Source organism: Acanthaster planci, linkage group LG01 (assembly GCF_054643075.1).
Source record: "Acanthaster planci isolate LZ-2023a linkage group LG01, COTS_SCS, whole genome shotgun sequence".
NCBI lineage: Eukaryota > Metazoa > Echinodermata > Asteroidea > Valvatida > Acanthasteridae > Acanthaster > Acanthaster planci.
Window position 1 is genome coordinate 12264268 of NC_141777.1, and position 16583 is coordinate 12280850.

The 16583-nt window shown below is 40.8% G+C and overlaps 1 protein-coding gene across 1 annotated transcript; it reads left to right on the top strand.

Moving 5' to 3' along the window:
• The first annotated feature begins 332 nt into the window (after positions 1-332).
• On the top strand, positions 333-11897 carry LOC147800388 (G protein-coupled receptor GRL101-like). Its single transcript, XM_087144026.1, has 6 exons — positions 333-357; positions 867-906; positions 1332-1403; positions 3578-3649; positions 4173-4259; positions 5760-11897. Exons 1-6 carry the CDS (start codon positions 333-335, stop codon positions 6853-6855), a joined length of 1392 nt encoding a protein of 463 aa, XP_087000152.1. The 3' UTR covers positions 6856-11897.
• Positions 11898-16583: the final 4686 nt, after the last annotated feature.

The following is a 16583-nucleotide window of genomic DNA, read 5'->3' on the forward strand; positions in this document are numbered from 1 at the left end:
TTTGCACGATGTGTCCCGTTTATTAGGGCCTGACCCGAGTAATCGACCCGCTGACTTGGTTTCTTGTTCAAGAATCCCACGGGGGCAGAGCTTATTAAACATGATCGATTAGTGAAACGATGCAAAGGAAACTTAATGCCATATGAGTGCATGGGTGGCCGTTGCTTAAATGGAAGTTGGAGTTCGTGCTGAAATTTTAATCTCTGCACTTATTTGATCCACTTGGGTTAGCCCACCCCCAAACGTCTCCGGTTTCGGGTCAGGATCTGGTTCCAAGCATGGTGTGGCCACGTGCCTTTTTTTACTCTCACTTTCTCCTGGAACTACGCGCGATGTCCATCGCAACTGCTTGCGCACGTAACGCCTGCCGCTAAAATAGACTGACCCCCACACTTTTTACTGTGTACACAGGACATAAGAGCCATCTTGTTTGTCTGGTTTCCAGATGTAAATGAATCATACAGAAACGACGTCATCTGGAAAAAGAGAGCCCCCACTAAATGTTTGGGGAATTAGAGAGTTTCATTTACTTTACATATTACTCAAGGGTACCCCATAAAAAACAAGTTAAAATTACGCAGTAGCCGGATTCCAGTCGATTTAGCAAGTTTCATAGCTTTGGAGATCGTTTCATACCAAATAATGTCAACGTTCACCAAACGGTTATAGATAAATGTTTACTGGCAAATTGACCAGCAGTTTATTTCTTTCCAACTTTAAATACCATTATATACTTTTCCTTTCATTTGGCTGTCACCTGAGAGGCGTTAGCATCGGTTGCATTGAGGCAAATGCGTTCAGTAGGCTCTACAATCTCCAGACACTGTAGGTTATTTGTACTGTCTAATTCGTGTTGTCATATCTAGAACACCGCAAGCTGAATATCCAGTGCCTTCAGTCTAGATGGTACAAACAGCAATTTTTATCTTTTATGATGGCTCAACCTCGGTTTCCTGACTGTACTTGAAATTAGGGTTTATTTGCCTAAGAGAAAAGAGTAAGGTAATCTTTCGCTCAGGATAAATAGTACTATTGAAATTCTATTGGCGCAAACTCGCATGGGAATGGAAACTACTGTTACGGGAATATGAAAATGTGAATTGGCTCTGTACAGGTAATCTGAGGGTATTAAGGAAATGTTGTTACCCATACGTTGCCAGCATGCACTTATAAACCAAGGTCTGGTCAACCTCTTCTCGAAGCAGTTAGTGGTAGGTACAACCCTTGAAAGTGACCTTCAAGTGATTAATTTTATTTTCGACTTTAAAATATTGTTTTTATTTTCTTTTAACTGATGTTTTTAATCGTGTTTTTTGTCCTTCATTTGACAGGTACCTCCAGGACTTTAACATCAGTAACATTGAGTCAAATGCCTTCAGTGGGCTCTCCAATCTCAATTGGCTGTGAGTTGTTAAACATTCCCGATATGTTTACTTCGTCAGAGAGAACGCGTCATGCTGTCTTCCCTTGACAATGTTACTCACGTGGACACATTCGATCTAGCGAACTGACAGCTTCAATCCTTGCAGTTGCTCCCCCGTCCATCAGCTGCCATAACTCCCCTTTCGGCTTGGTAAAGATAGCTGCCCTCTATTGCGCACACCAGAAAGTATCACTCGTTTTGTTTTTGTTTGTTTTTTTAGCGCCGGGCATACATGATCAGGGGTTCCCCAGCCCATTCAATATGCAAATTTTGAAATCAACAATAAACTTCGAAAGAACATTGTAAAAACACTTTTAACAGCAAAAGGCAAAGCTGGGATGCCATAAAATAACTAAAAACAGCTCCCAGTTGGGGCTACACGTGTACGTGGCGTATAGCGTACGTGTATGAAGCACAGACTGTAAACAGATCCAACTTCATTGAAAAGCTGCAACGTTAGTGCTTTGAATAGTAAAATCAGTCTTTTTTCACTGCACAGGTTGCCGTCCGCGTAGGTCTTAATATCACATCGTGATAAAAAGAAGAACCATTGCAGGGGGGCTTCCAATGTAACAGTGAATAATAAGCCGGGCGGTTTCGATATTATTTTGAAACAGGACGACGGAGGTAAATCGCGAGATCCAATTTTCCCGCAGTCTGTTGTGAAAATCACATTTTGAAGAGGGCCGCGAACGAAACCACTGAATGTGGGCGTTTCACAATAGCGCGCCATCAATATTTGCAACGCGCTGGCCAATCACAATGCCCGAAATCTGTCGACCATTTCCAAACGCGCATTGGGTCGACAGATTTTGGGCATTGTGATTGGCCAACGCGTTGCAAACTCTTAGAGGCACGCTCTTGTGAAACGACCCTATTAGATCAGTTTATCTGGTCTATTTTTTTTCTTTGGGATTTAAATTTAAATTCCTCTTGTCTAGGATTTCCCCCCACTACTACCGGTATCTAAAGTCATCATCATCATCATCATGACTATGTCATTGAATCTGAATTGTTTTAATTTACCGGTAGGGTTAGGGTGAGGCTGCTGTGGGATGAATTTTCACAGGTAGTGTATTAAAGGGTTAGGGCTAGGCTAGGGTTAGGTTGACCGTGGGGTGAATCGGCTAGGGTAAGGATTAGGGTTAGTGTTAAGGCTAGTCCGACCGTTGGATAAATCTAACGGGGAGTGTTAAGGTTAGGCTGATTTGGGATGAATTTGCCAGGTAAGGTGAGGCCGACCTTTGGATCTATTTAATAAATAGGTTTAGGGGTAAGGCAAGGCCGACCATGGGATGAATCTAATGGATGGGTTAGGGCTAGGCTGATTGTGTACGGATGAGGGTTAGGCCGATCGTCAGATGATTCTAACGGGTGAGGTTGGGCTGTTGTGGGATGAGTATGCCAGGTAGGGCTAGGCCGACCTTTGGATGACTTGAACGGGTAGGGTTAGGCTGATTGTGTAGGGATGAGGGTTAGGTCGATCAGAAGATGAATCCAACGGGAGGGGTTAGAGTAGGGTTAGGATTAGGCCCGACGTTATACAAACTGAATATGTGGGGTTAGGGGTAGGCCGACAGTCCGAGGAATTTAAACAGTCATCCTTCTATTTTCTCCCTTTATGTGACGGAATGTTTCAATACATGTATATTAAACGATTTTCCTCAGACTGGCCAAGTATTCACATAGTTGGGGCAAGGCGGTCGTGCTTTTTTTACCGAAAACGTGAAAAAAGCGCCTCCTGTACTAAACTATTGGTGGCGCTTTAAAGCCTCCGTTTCCAACTTCTGTCTAAACCGTACACTGCATAGTGTATTTCATGTGTTTTCCTGTATGATGATTGTGATATGAAAGGGGAAGGGTTGACATGCAGAATCACTTTATTTACATCCTTGATACTGTTTGACTTTTATTGATATTGATGCACTTGTTTATGTTTCCAATTGCATTCTTATGACTAATAAAATATTGTGTGTTCTCCCTTGAAAAGTCCCTTGAAAAGTCACAAGGGTCAGCAGGCCCATTCAGAACCGAGTCTGTCAGAAAGTCAGTTGTTGACTGTTCTCCCTTAAAGTCTTCGTGTGGAAAATGCTTGAAGATCTATAGCTAGTTGTACAGAATATTTATTAAGTTATTATTCATTTGATTTGACAGTTGGGTGGAAGGTCTGACAATTGATCATATTCCACGCAACGCCTTCAGCGGACTTTCCAACCTCCAGTCGCTGTAAGTATGAGGTTGTCTCTGTTTTGTGTTAGTTTTATGCTGTTTAGTGGTAAATATGTGATCTGCCTGTTTCATTACACATTTTTGTGGTAAATGTTTAATCTGCCTATTTCATTACACATAATACATCAAAAGACCTCTGGTGGGTCAAAGACCTCTAACCTTGGAGCTGCAGTGGCAAACCGAAGTAGGGGGGGGGGTGAAACCTGCCCGCTGATGTTTTTGTGCATCAGCAGCTGTTTTACGAGGGGAAGGGATGAATTTAGGTTCAAGCTCCTACCCTATAGACAAAAATATTGGATGTGGAACTACGTTTGCAGATACAACTTTTGCCTCTGATTGCTTGCTTTAACAGCCGAAAAAAACCCAAAAATGCAGGGAAGGGTTTGGTAACAGTTGCCAGTGACTTGGAAAGTGCGGTGCTCGTAATGGCCATTTCGACAAATGTGACTTGAAATGTTATTTCTGCAATTGCTTAAAAATAATGTTGATCTATCATGTCAATATATTCCAATTTATTCAGTACGCTGATCAATGTGTCGGGAAAGACCGAGACAATTTCTAACATCGAAAAGGGTGCTTTTGGAGGGATACAGACTTCAAACCTGAAGTGAGTCGTTAAATTTCTTTTCTGTGCGAAATATATCAAATGTAATAATTTTGCTGACCCTGCGTTTAATTTCAGCCTTTTTGATTTATTTCAGACGCGCATGTTTTAGCCGTATGAGATTCACTTGTGGTACACATATAGAGGAATCAATTATTTTCGTGAAATTGACAAGGGTTTTACAGTAAAAATTGACAAGGGTTGTACATTATTTTCCTGGATCAGTGAAACTTAAAAAGAAAAACAGAAGGGAAAAAAAGCTCCAGGTCGATTTGCACCCAAAGAACTGAATATTGCAGATTATTTAATTTGTTTGGCTTTGTTACATTTCTTTTTCAATTCATTTCCATAAAATAGGACGCGCCATTCCCATCCAGGCTGATGTGGGGCCTACGTAAACTTCCACAGTTCGTGGTCATATGGAAGTCTCATACAAATATCAAAGCTTTCTGTTGTGAGAAAGTAGACTTCGGATCAGTTAGAAAAGTAAAGTGTAAAAGCAAACAGTGTGTGACATCCCTTTGAAAGGCCTTGGAAACAGCAGTTTCAAGGTGAATGAGGTAATTATTCATGTACCACGGTGGACGTCGCTTATGTTCTTGCGATCCGGAACATATTGTAATATGTGGTATACAAAGTGACCATTTCCCAACCGATAAAATTGCGATCTGTTACCATGGAAAACAACAGGTCATAACTGCTTCAATCTCCTTAGGTAACATCAATGTGACATAAAGTATGCCCAGAAATGGATTTGAATGACACAGTATGTCATGGAATATCTGGGTTATGCTCATCAATGGATTTGCTCTTTGAATTAGAAGATGGGATAAAATTTTTGAATTCGTTAGAGAGTTGCCATAAGAGTTGTCTAAACTGTTTTAACCGTAAAAGATCTTAGGGGAGGAATCCGCCATCCAGGATGATACCTTTACCAATATTGTCGAAGTGCTTGGCTATTTCGACACCAGTTTTGTGAAAATCAAACACATGAATGTGGCGCAGTACCCGTTTTCCGAGACAGGTCATTTAAAAGGGTATGTGGTGCTCACTGCACGCACTGTGGCACGCATCCTTGAATGTTTAAGGAATCGTAACAACAAAACCATTTATTTCGAGTTCAAACTTCAGATTTACAATGAGGTGAGCATCTGTAGGTATATGCCAAGATTCAAAAAGGTACCTCAACTGGATGGGAGGGATCCCCCCACACAGCTATGAAAGGGGGCCAACATAACTGGTAACCTGGCTCTTTTAGTGTTAAAATAATTAAACATTGATACCAACTGCTTTCTGTGTCGCGCAAGACAAATTGTTGCTTCCTTGGGAGTGACTGCTAATTTGATTAATATCAACGAAAGCAGTAGTGTTTTCCTCAGACGATGTTGGTTCTTTTATATTATTTTTTTTGTACTTTTGTATTTTTCTTATTAAACCTAAGACAACTTATGTTTAGAATTCCTCAAAGTGCATTAAGACGTGTCTTTTTGATCAACATTGCAGGTGGACGACCGTTGATGATTACCGCCTGTGTTGTGCTTTTTCTGAGCTACAGAATTTTTCCATCGAGGACGACTGCCTGACAACAAAGGTTAAACCAGCTTTGAACCTGTGCGACAGCCTTATGCCAAACGTCATATTGCGAGTGGCATTATGGGTATTAGGAATAAGCGCCCTCATCGGTAATTTTTCTGTGCTGATTTGGAGGCTTAAGCGGAAAGGGAAAGAAGGGACAAAAAAGACATTGTCGCTTATGGTTTGCAATCTGGCCGCAGCAGACTTTCTGATGGGTGTGTACATGTTAATCATAGCAGGGGCAGATCTAATTTATGGCGACCAGTACTATTTCTATGCCCCAGACTGGCGCGTCAGCATACCGTGCAAAGTCGCTGGAGTTTTGTCAGTTCTGTCGAGTGAGGCTTCGGTGTTTTTCGTTACACTTATCAGCATTGACTGTTTTCTTGGCATTGTCTTTCCGTTTAAAAAAATCGGTTTCAAGGACAAAACAACCAAAATCCTTGTTGTTGTCTCATGGTGTTCGGCGCTTTGTTTGAGTTTAGTGCCAACACTTTCTGTTGGGACTGATTCGGACGTATATGGACTTTCGGATGTATGTATCGGCCTTCCTTTCAGCACTAAGACAGTATACGCCCAATTTGAGCCCCAATCTTTTTCTAGCGAGATTTACGACATAGGAGACCTATACAGGTTTGACACCACTCATAAACCTTCAGGAGAGAAACCATCTTGGATCTTTTCAATCGTTCTCTTTCTTGGCGTAAATCTGGTTGCTTTCCTGATTGTGCTATTTTGCTACGTAGCCATTTTTATCAGTGTGAAGCGGACGGCAAAATCTGTCCGAGTAAATGCACACAGGGAACGTGAAATCAAAATGGCAATCAAGATGGCGTCGATCATTTTAACCGATTTCAGCTGTTGGATGCCAATAATAATCATGGGGATTCTGTCTCAGACAGGGAGGGTCAAACTATCATCTAGTATTTACGCGTGGACCGCGGTTTTGATTGTGCCAATCAACTCGTCCCTCAATCCTTACCTGTACACGTTTTTCACCGTGTGTTGCACAACTAAATCCTAAGCAAACAACTTGCAAGTGTAAGCAAAACACGCAGAAAACAAAACCAAACAAACACGTGTACAAAGCAGAAGTTCAGACTCACAGAATATACAGATTTCTATCATATCAAAGTGAGGCGGAATCAACGGTTCGGAAAATGGTCATTTTTAACCTACGCAAATGATCGTGCAATTTGACCCTATCGAGGCCATGAGTAGCGCAAAAAGCTTGGTAACCTTTCGTTTTAATATTGAATTTAGAAAAAAAATCTTTGTTTTAAAAGTTGAATGCCTTTTTTGCAAAACATATCTCGATTAATTGAATATATATATTTTAATCTAAGCCATACTGGGAGCTTAATTGTGTCTTAAACCAACTTACACTTCAGGCAATGATAGATAATAATGCATTGAGTGGTATATTTGTCATTAGTTCAGACATTACAGCATACATACACAGGCATTTATAACTGAACAATTTTTTTCACATACCAATAACAAATACCACATAACAGGATGCGAATAACCATAACAGGGAAGTTCTAAGTACTCAATGAAAGGAAAACGCTTTACACATGTGCTAGGGGTGTCAATTAAGGAAATTCTAAGAAAGAAGGAACTTATCAAAGTCCTATCAGATAAAAAAAAGGTACAAATATCATCACCACTTAACCTTGACATGATTAATCCAAGCTATGATTTATATATATGCGTTGGGCTATTCATGGGGGAGGGATTTTTACTCCATTAATGTTCAGGCTGCTTTGCTTGAAAACGGCTCCCTTTCCATCTTCTTGGGCCCTCTTCATGATGTCACGGAGAAATCTTTTGGTTCTGAAATCATCTAACGGAAGATCTCACATGACAAAGATTCCTGGGTTCGTAAGGGTTGCCTTGACAGTTTGCCCAGACAGTTTTTAGTTCTGGACGATAGACAAATCTAGCCAAGATATATTTTTTTCAGCGAGAATCTTGTTCATCTCATTATAGGGATAAGCAGGATCCTTGGATCTGATTTCAGGGATACCAACAAATCGGAGATTATAACTGCGGGAATGCCGTTCCAGCCTAAGGGTTGTTTGCTTTAAGTTTGTGACATTCATCCTCGCCGTTTGCAATTCGACAGTCATCTTGGGGATCTTGTCTATCAAGGATTCATTCTTCGCCTGTAGTTCTTCCATAGATTTGGAAGAGAAGGCAGAGATTCCTCCATTTCCCTCGGTTTGTTCTCAATACCAGTTATTCTACTCATGAGTGTTTCTTGGTTGAGGATTGCTTTGTCAAGCTTGGAAGTTGGATCGTTTCCCAGCCCTTTGATTTCTCGTCGTCGCGCTGCAATTGCGTTAGACTCGCGCACCGCACAGCGTCTGGTGATTGGTCGGACGGATCACATGATGTTAGTGGCGCGGTTCAGTTTATCGATCAGAGGGCTGGCAGAGGCTTGTTTTCAGGTGATTTTTAGATGGTTTCGTGGGTCAACCATTGTATGTCAAATCGCGGACTTTCGCTTAGGGGGTGAGTGAATCATCTGAACGCAAGTTTACTGAATAATTCTCAAGGTGAACTCTTCAATATCCCACCTTCTGAAGGACACATAGAAATGTAGATGTCCAAAGCAGCGGACTCTCCTCTGAAGGGGCAACTTGGTTAGGAAGCAAGTTTGCCGGGGGGGCGAGTTTGCAAGGGGGAGACTCAGTCGGGGGGAGTTGGCAAAGGGGCGAGATGGTAAGGGGGCGATTTGACGAGGGGGCGAGTTGACCTGATTCCCATCTGACCGGCGTGTTTTACAGAGTGCACCACTAGCACTCTCACTGAGAAATGTCTTTAGTCTGTCCTTCTCCACTCTCTAATTCAAGTTTGCAACTATTTGAGCGTTGTGTTGTCCTGTTCTGATACTGACTACAGTAAAGTCACCTGACCTAACTCTTAATTATCAGCTTTGGCCCAGGAGTTTGACGAGCAATCTAAGGTCCAGAGTTAGGGGCCGTTTTGGTGGAACTATACCACCGATTGTTAATTGGTTGGGGGATCTGGTCGACTGACACAATGAGCATGTCTGGGCACATGAAATAACGGCAAGTTTAACTGAACTTATTTAATATACTTTTCTTTAGCTTATATAACCAATATATTTCAACACTTGAAATTTATCTTATACTATACAAAAATAACACAAAAGACAATTACAAAAGAACACTTGAATAACCGGCACTCCACACATCGCAGAGTGCCGCGTATAGTTCGCACTCCGCAACCTATAACATGTATCTGCAACTGGGCACTCCTCACTTGGGTGACTGCACACAAGATATATCCGCCAATTGCGGGTGCTAACTAAATCAAAATAAAGGGTAACTCTTGGCGTTTGCTGACACTCTGGCTGTCCAGTATTTCACCACCTTCCTAGACGGTGATCTTCGGGCAGACCTCGGCAACTCTGCCCACAACCCTACCCACACGTCAGTGATGTTCTATTCACGATCCTTTCTTACCGATACTAAGAACAGTACACGTGACTAATAAGTCTACTACTGCGGATACGTTACGGTTACTTAAAGGGTAGCTGCAATCAGTGTTTTTGAGTAGCAAACATTTAAAATTCACTTTAATTCCTCAATAAACCTTATTTTCAAGGGTATTTTAATGCCTTTTGGTTTTTTATGGTAATGAGTATTTCCATATTCACGAGCAAACTGTGATGACATCTCAGGAAGAAGCCTCAGTGTAACATTTGTTTGTACACAAAATGCAGTCATGCGTTTTAGTAGATTTTCCTGCACTACGTTTTCTCTCGGACACACTCAGCGCTGTTCACGCACCAGACCACGCTACACCAGCCAGACACCGATTACACCACGCGCAGCATGGCATAGTCCAGACAAAACATAAAGTTGCACCAGTCCCGCGCCGCTTTACGCATGCACGATCACATGGCGAACTACGCAATCAAATATGTAAATGCCGCTTGGATACCAGCACACCTGTCCCGCATTCTTTGCGCCCCTACATAAGTTAGATTATGTAATTTTTTACTGCAACCCTAACTTGTGTAAGCTATTCTGTTAAACACTCATTGCATTATCTGAAAAGAGGGGGCCAGTCCAAAGAAAACAAGGAAGCCAGCCGTGTAGATGGACATGATTTCACTGAGACATTCATTTTAGGTCTGTGTAAAGCTTCCTATACTTGAAACATCATGTTTCTCAGTTCTTTCTTGGAAGTACATTATGGATCTCCCTTCTCAGACGGATGGTTTGGCGGGGCACACTGAGCACATGCATTGCACATGCGTAGCACATGCATTGTCATTACGTGTTATCACTCAGAGTTTTGCATTTTATGCCAAACATCGAGTTTTCAGTCTTTTTGCACTTGTAGGAGGTAAACGAAAAAGCATTACCTGAAGAAAAAGGGAACAGTGGCCTCTAAGGGTTGGATGGAATTGTTACCAGTGAGGGTGCTGATATTAATTGTTAATTTCAAGATGAGATTTGTCCTTTTACGACCTTTTCTGGTCGAGGGATGCACGTGAGCTTATGAGCTTGAGTCCAAAGGAGTCGAATTAATGAGTGCTTGTAGTATAAATTCAAACGTTGACAAGAATTAGAAGGCATTGCTATAATACTTTCCACATCCAACATACGAGCACTAGGCAGCTCAGAAGCTAATAACCCGTGCGTGAGTCTTAACAACGACTCCCCAGATTTGTCTGTATGTACTTACAATTGTATAATCTTTGGATTAAGTTATATTAGAAACCAATTTAAATTGTTAACTGATATTAATTCCTGTATTGCAGTGGCGTAGATCTGTGCAAGATATTGGGAGGGATTGGAGAAGGAGAAAGTTGTGGGGAGGAAAGTGGCATTAAAGTGTGAAAAGAGGGAGGGGTTGACACATAAAGAGGTTGATATGTTCATGATATTAATGTGCATCTATAATATGTATTCTAAATGGTATATTTATGACTTTTGAAATTGTTTACATTGTTTGCGTGATATTGAATGCATTTTAGTCGTTGGAAGTCTGAAAAATTCTTACACTCTACTATTTTTTTTGCTCACCACAAAAGTTGGGTGTGATTCAATAGCTCATCCCCCACATTAACATGTGTATAGGGGGATGTATCCCCCCCCGGAATGGACACACAATGTTGTGTGGGTTCAAGCTTGTAATGGTAACAGTAGTGTTGATATTAAAATACGAGTGACGCATGATGGTATATTGTGCTGCACAGTCTTCTGAAGAAAACAAGTAGGAAACAAAATAATTAAAAAAACGGTCACACAAGAGTACTCTTTGAATCTATCACAACAAGTGAGCAAGGCAGTATTGAGATAATTTACTGTATCTTAAAAACCCATTTTGAAGGCGATTCATGGCGTTGGGGTGTGGAATCAAAACTGCTAGCATGTAAACAGCTTGTCAAAAAATCTCTTGACAATTATGCATTTGTTTAAAGCAGATTAAGAAGACAGTCAGAAGAATTACCATTGTTCGTACCTGGCTTAATTCCATCTATTCGGGCATTTGTTTCTAAAGAACCAATGAAGTGGCATAATGTTCCTCGTAAATATACTCGGAGAGTCGGCAAAAAATCTAGATGCCGCATGCATGGATAATTTAAAGACAAAGAAACGTATGAATTTGAATTAAAAGTCCAGTGTGTTACTGTGTATAACCAAATATTGGTACATATATTGAAACTGTAAGTATGTTGTGAACAAAAAGTTTTTTTTTTTAAATTCACGCAGTATGTTGCCGGCGTCACTAAGAAGTATTATAAAAAAGAGGTCTTAATAATAAGCATTATAATTATAAGTAATCAATTTCCTCGGAATTAAATATAGACTCTTGAACCTTGCCGAGTATAGGCCGCATCAAAGTAGAAATAGATAACATTATTGTGGCTCTTAGTTGTGTTTTCAATTTGTCGGATATTTATACTGAATTGTGTTAATCTGAAACAAGAAGGCATCTAACCTTTTGAATTGAAAGCAATATCAAGGACGCAGCCACCTTTTTGGCCCAGACAAAAACTGACTGACGTCAGTACAAAACCGTCTTTTCAGGAAATGTGCATACGGACAAACAGCAAGCTCACCCCCAGAGCTTAACAAAGTCAATAATTTTAAAGGCAAACTGTTACTACTTTCACTACATGGTTGACTGAATAATGGCCCAACGGCCAAGCCTGTGTAATGGCAAGGCTGCTGTTTTGCCACCTGTTGTCAAGTCTGGTTAGTTTCCACAGTAGGCCTAAATGGCAAATAAGAGACCTGACGGCTATACGGCTACAGAGTTAAACGTTGAAGTTACTACTCTACTCCTGGATAACCCTCATCCATGAAGGGTTAACGCCGACTCAAAACTTGTCAATTCCTAAATTGAATCATATAAAACAGCAGATTTGCAATACTTAAATCCAAATGTCTTGTTTTACCCCAAGCTGCACTGAGCAAAAATCCGTGGATCATTACTCCAAGGTACTGCTCTGGATAATGCAAAGGGCTTGGTTGGATGAACAGAAGTTTCTCACTATAAGAGTAGAATTCTCTGGAGTCAGCTCACGCCCCACTCACCATGTTTTGAGCCTAGTCTGTACGTGGGATTTCTGAAGTTAAAAAAAAATCTGAAACACCAAGTAAGAGTTTGAAAAAGGGAGGTTTTCAAAACATACATTATTTTCAATGTGTAACCTTGGTACCTTGGTTGAACATTTTTTACTACATTTCCATGATTTGACATGTTAACAGTCTAATATTCAGTGTGCCCTCCCTTATTTCTGTTCGCTTAAACTGCTTTTTTTTTACCCAAGCTGCCTTACAGACAAAATGTTATACAAGACCTGCCTTTGCAAAAGCATTTCATTCAAGTTGGTATGTAGCACTACACTGATGTTATGCACCACTGTAAAATTATGTTAAGTTATCATTCAGTGAGACAGTGTAATGTAGGCCCAGTGACAGAAATACCGATAAAATTCAAGGTGGCCTTCAACTTTTGCAAATGACTGTAAAATCCAGCACGGCTTCGGCTTCTCCAGGATAGAGCTACTGGCATGAGTGAGAATTCTGTGGGATGGGGATATATTATCCCCAATCAAAATGTATTCACTGACACTCAAAAGGGAGAAAAAAACACACCAGTAAGCCACGAGTACCTACTTTGGATGTCCTGTTTGCAGGACTACGAGTCATAGGCCTACATCGCCCTCTATAGTGTCATATGGTAATCCATGGCCAGACAGGTAACCCCTTAACAATTTTCCAATCCCATTCCCCCAATTCGCGCCAGTGGCTATTGGTGTTGACCAGTAAGGGCCCCTATCTGCCCAAACTGCAGGCAGACAGCAGTATCCCGGGGGAGGGTTGACGGATTTTATTAATATATATTGTTTTTTTGTTACAAAGAATTTACTTAGGCCTATCAGATATTACCTCCAAATCCCTACGAAAATATCAACATGAAATGAAAGCAAGGATGTTGGGACCATGAATAAGACTTTTGATTTTTCTCCCAAACAACATGTTGAATGAGCCAAATAGCCACTACGCCATCAAAAGCTAGACAGGGCCTACACTGCTAAACAAGCCTTCGGTTAGTTTGCATCATGACCACTAATACATTTCCCAAACGTAGGGAATAGTATTCGCGTTTTCGAATCCGCTTCAATTTCGTGTCGGCTCAATGTGAGGAACAGCTAAAGGATACCTTTCAGTGAATTTGATTATAGGCTACACAAACTCTCTTGTTCACTTTACAAGCTGATCAAATCATCGTCATCGGAGTCTTCACAAGCACACAGATAGTTCAATATCCATATGAAGTGAATGCCGTATTGAAAAAAGTCTTTATTTGATAAGTCATTGGGAAGTGACTAAAGCCATGTTTGCATGTTTCCAGCAGTGTAGTTGGGGGTGGAAAAAATGTGAGGCAAACTGCAGGAAAGGGGTGCAAGGGGCCCCATTATGACATTTTTGAAGGATTCGAAAGTGCCAATGTTTGCCAGCCCACATAGGCCTAACCGAGATCCGAAAAGGGAACCAGGAATGCGCGAAGGCATGCACCAAGACAAACTGTGTGGTTTTACATTGAATGTGTACATTTAAAAAATCAAATTAAGGATTGAGGTCGGCGTTAGGCACCAGAGGAAAGGGCATGTTTGGAAAGAGTCCGGCTAATTCATCATGCGTAGGTTCTTGATTGTGGGAGCGATCACACAAAGCCTGATCATATCTGTGTCCTTCTTGCTGTATGGTCTGAAGCACTTCGACAGCGTACTTTCTCACATTTGTTTTCGCCATAAGCCTACACGATTCATGCAGGCAATAATCTGTGGTTCTTCGTGCGCTATGTCATTAGGTTTTTGTCTTTTAGGACTTGGGAGGCGTTAATCATTCTACTTGTCTCGTTGGCAAGATACATCCAACAGAAATGTAACAAAATAACACAGGCCTCAGACCATACAAGACAAATCATGCCCTGCTAACAAGTAGCCCCGAAATTGCAGCACTGAAACCCGGGACACAGCATCCGTAATCACACCTACAGCGCAGAACGTCGACCAGGACCAAAACTTCTGTTGTAATGTTTCTTTTCATTCTGGAGGTTGTACATTGTGTATGAAGGCAAGTTTTGGATAAGCCCCTTTTTAAGACCTTGTGACCGGCATATGTTTCATTCATAGCATAGTGAGTCTTGTAACTAGACATGCTGGTGCTGTGTGTTGTTCAGACTGTTATCTATAACACGTGATATCCAAGCTAGATCTTCAACATGGTTTCACCTCTGCTCGAGTGCAATATTAGCAATTATATACTATGTGCAATTTTATGTATTGATCTGATTGAGCGTGTGTCCTTGTCAATGCTGCAATGTCGGCTAGGTACATGGACAAAAGTGGCAATTTTGGCAGGACGATCCCTGGGGCCTCGTCGACGGACGTATAGGAACCCTATCAAATAAAATAAAATCATGTAATTTAATGTAAGATTTAATTTAGGATTGCCAACATTTTGGAAGGAATGCAGGAGTTCTTGTCCTGCTGTTTGCTGTTTTTGTTTTCAACCTTTGTCCACACTTTACAAATCCTTTTCCTCGAGCAAAAATGTCTGCATATATTCGACCAAAACTAACCAGAAAATTGTCTCAATCTAGCAATCGTGATGGAATGCTCCTTTGTTCAATAATATGTTTAGTATTTATAGGGAAATTCTTGCGAAAGTTGGCAGGAGTTCTTCTCCTCCTGCTTGCCATTTTTGTGCAATTCTACATTTTGTTCTCGTGTAAACAAGTGTGCCTACATTCGAGCATAAATTACTGAAAAAATTAGTCAATTATGGCACCGTGGTATTTAAAAGGGCACATGTTCCTCTATCCAGATATGTAAGTTTAATATCTTGATTTCATGCAGTAATGAAAAAAATCCTCCAAATGAGACAAGTGTTCCCCTCTTAATACTGTTTGCTATTTTTGTGGAATTCTACATTTGTCCAGCCCTGTTCCTGATCAAAGAAGACTCCACATATTTGATTATAAATGACCTGAAAATTTTCTAAATCTGTCCACCACGGTTGCATCTAAAAGAGCATATTTTTATCCAATGATGTAATGTTAATATCCATATTTCAGTAACTATCAGCGAGAAAAGGCTAGGGTTCTTGACCCACTGTTTTCTAATTTTGTACAATTCAACCTTTATCTACACTTCAGGTCCTATTGGCGTGCAAAGAAGTCTCCAGCATAAATAACCTAACAATTGTCCAGGTCTGTCAGTCGACGTCATCTGAAAGGGCACATGTTATTCTATAGAATGATGAACGTTTAATATCGTTATTTCATGTAGTGAGGGAAATATCTGCGAAAGAAGAAGAGACTTCCTAACCTACCCCTTGCTGTTTTGTTCAATCCCACATTTCTCCGGTCCTGTTCCCGCGCAAAAAAAGTCTGCATACATTCGAGTATAAATGACCTGAAAATTGCCCTACATAGTCAATCATGGTGGCATCTGAAATTGCATTTTCCAAAAGTGTGAAGGCGAGAGTTCTTGACTTAAATTTGTACAATTCAATCTTTATCTACACTAGTTGTTGGGTGTCTTCAAGGTGTCATGGCTCTGTAGTTGAGTTTTTGAGTAACTAGTAAGTATTTACCATAAGCTTATATAAGTTTCATTTATTTTGAAAGCTCTTTCTTTCCTCTTTCACCGATTACCAGCAAGTTGATGTCCATTTCAAATAACAAACTGGTATTTAAAGTCAAATTAGCCCTGGTGTTCTTTAACGCGTCCCCTGATTCTTCCCAACAAGCTTGGCATGAGAAAAACATGGAGTCTACATGCACATCTAGGGATTTAGTGCCCTGAAATCATTAGCTTCTCTCAACCCCTAAAGAATCCACATACCCGCAGTGCAGTGTATTTTTCCAAGGGTCAAGCCATGGTTTTTGTAACAACATTTGACCCGTCATTTTGCCACCTGATGCCAATTATTGTAAAATCAAACATACCGCTTTCCCATCTGTTCCGTTGGACAGCTCAGTCAAAATGTAGACAAATTTTCCACCAACGTCCCGGATGTACTTTGATCGCCATGCGTGAGGCTGTGAAACTCAACTCATATATCACAATGAGTTGAAATAGAAGTGCGTCCCTGCATAAAAAAGAGACAAGAACCATAGAATAAAAACATTGACACCCTGATGAGTTTTTTTGTACATGCATGATGCCAAAAAAGATCAGGCATAGGA

Excerpts from the sequence above, each read along its gene's own strand:
- LOC147800388 (XM_087144026.1), top strand. The coding sequence starts at position 333 with ATGTCCATCGCAACTGCTTGCGCAC. Across the intron at positions 358-866 it reads CATCGCAACTGCTTGCGCAC|AACACCGCAAGCTGAATATC; the intron begins GTAACGCCTGCC and ends TGTCATATCTAG. Across the intron at positions 3,650-4,172 it reads CTTTCCAACCTCCAGTCGCT|TACGCTGATCAATGTGTCGG; the intron begins GTAAGTATGAGG and ends CAATTTATTCAG.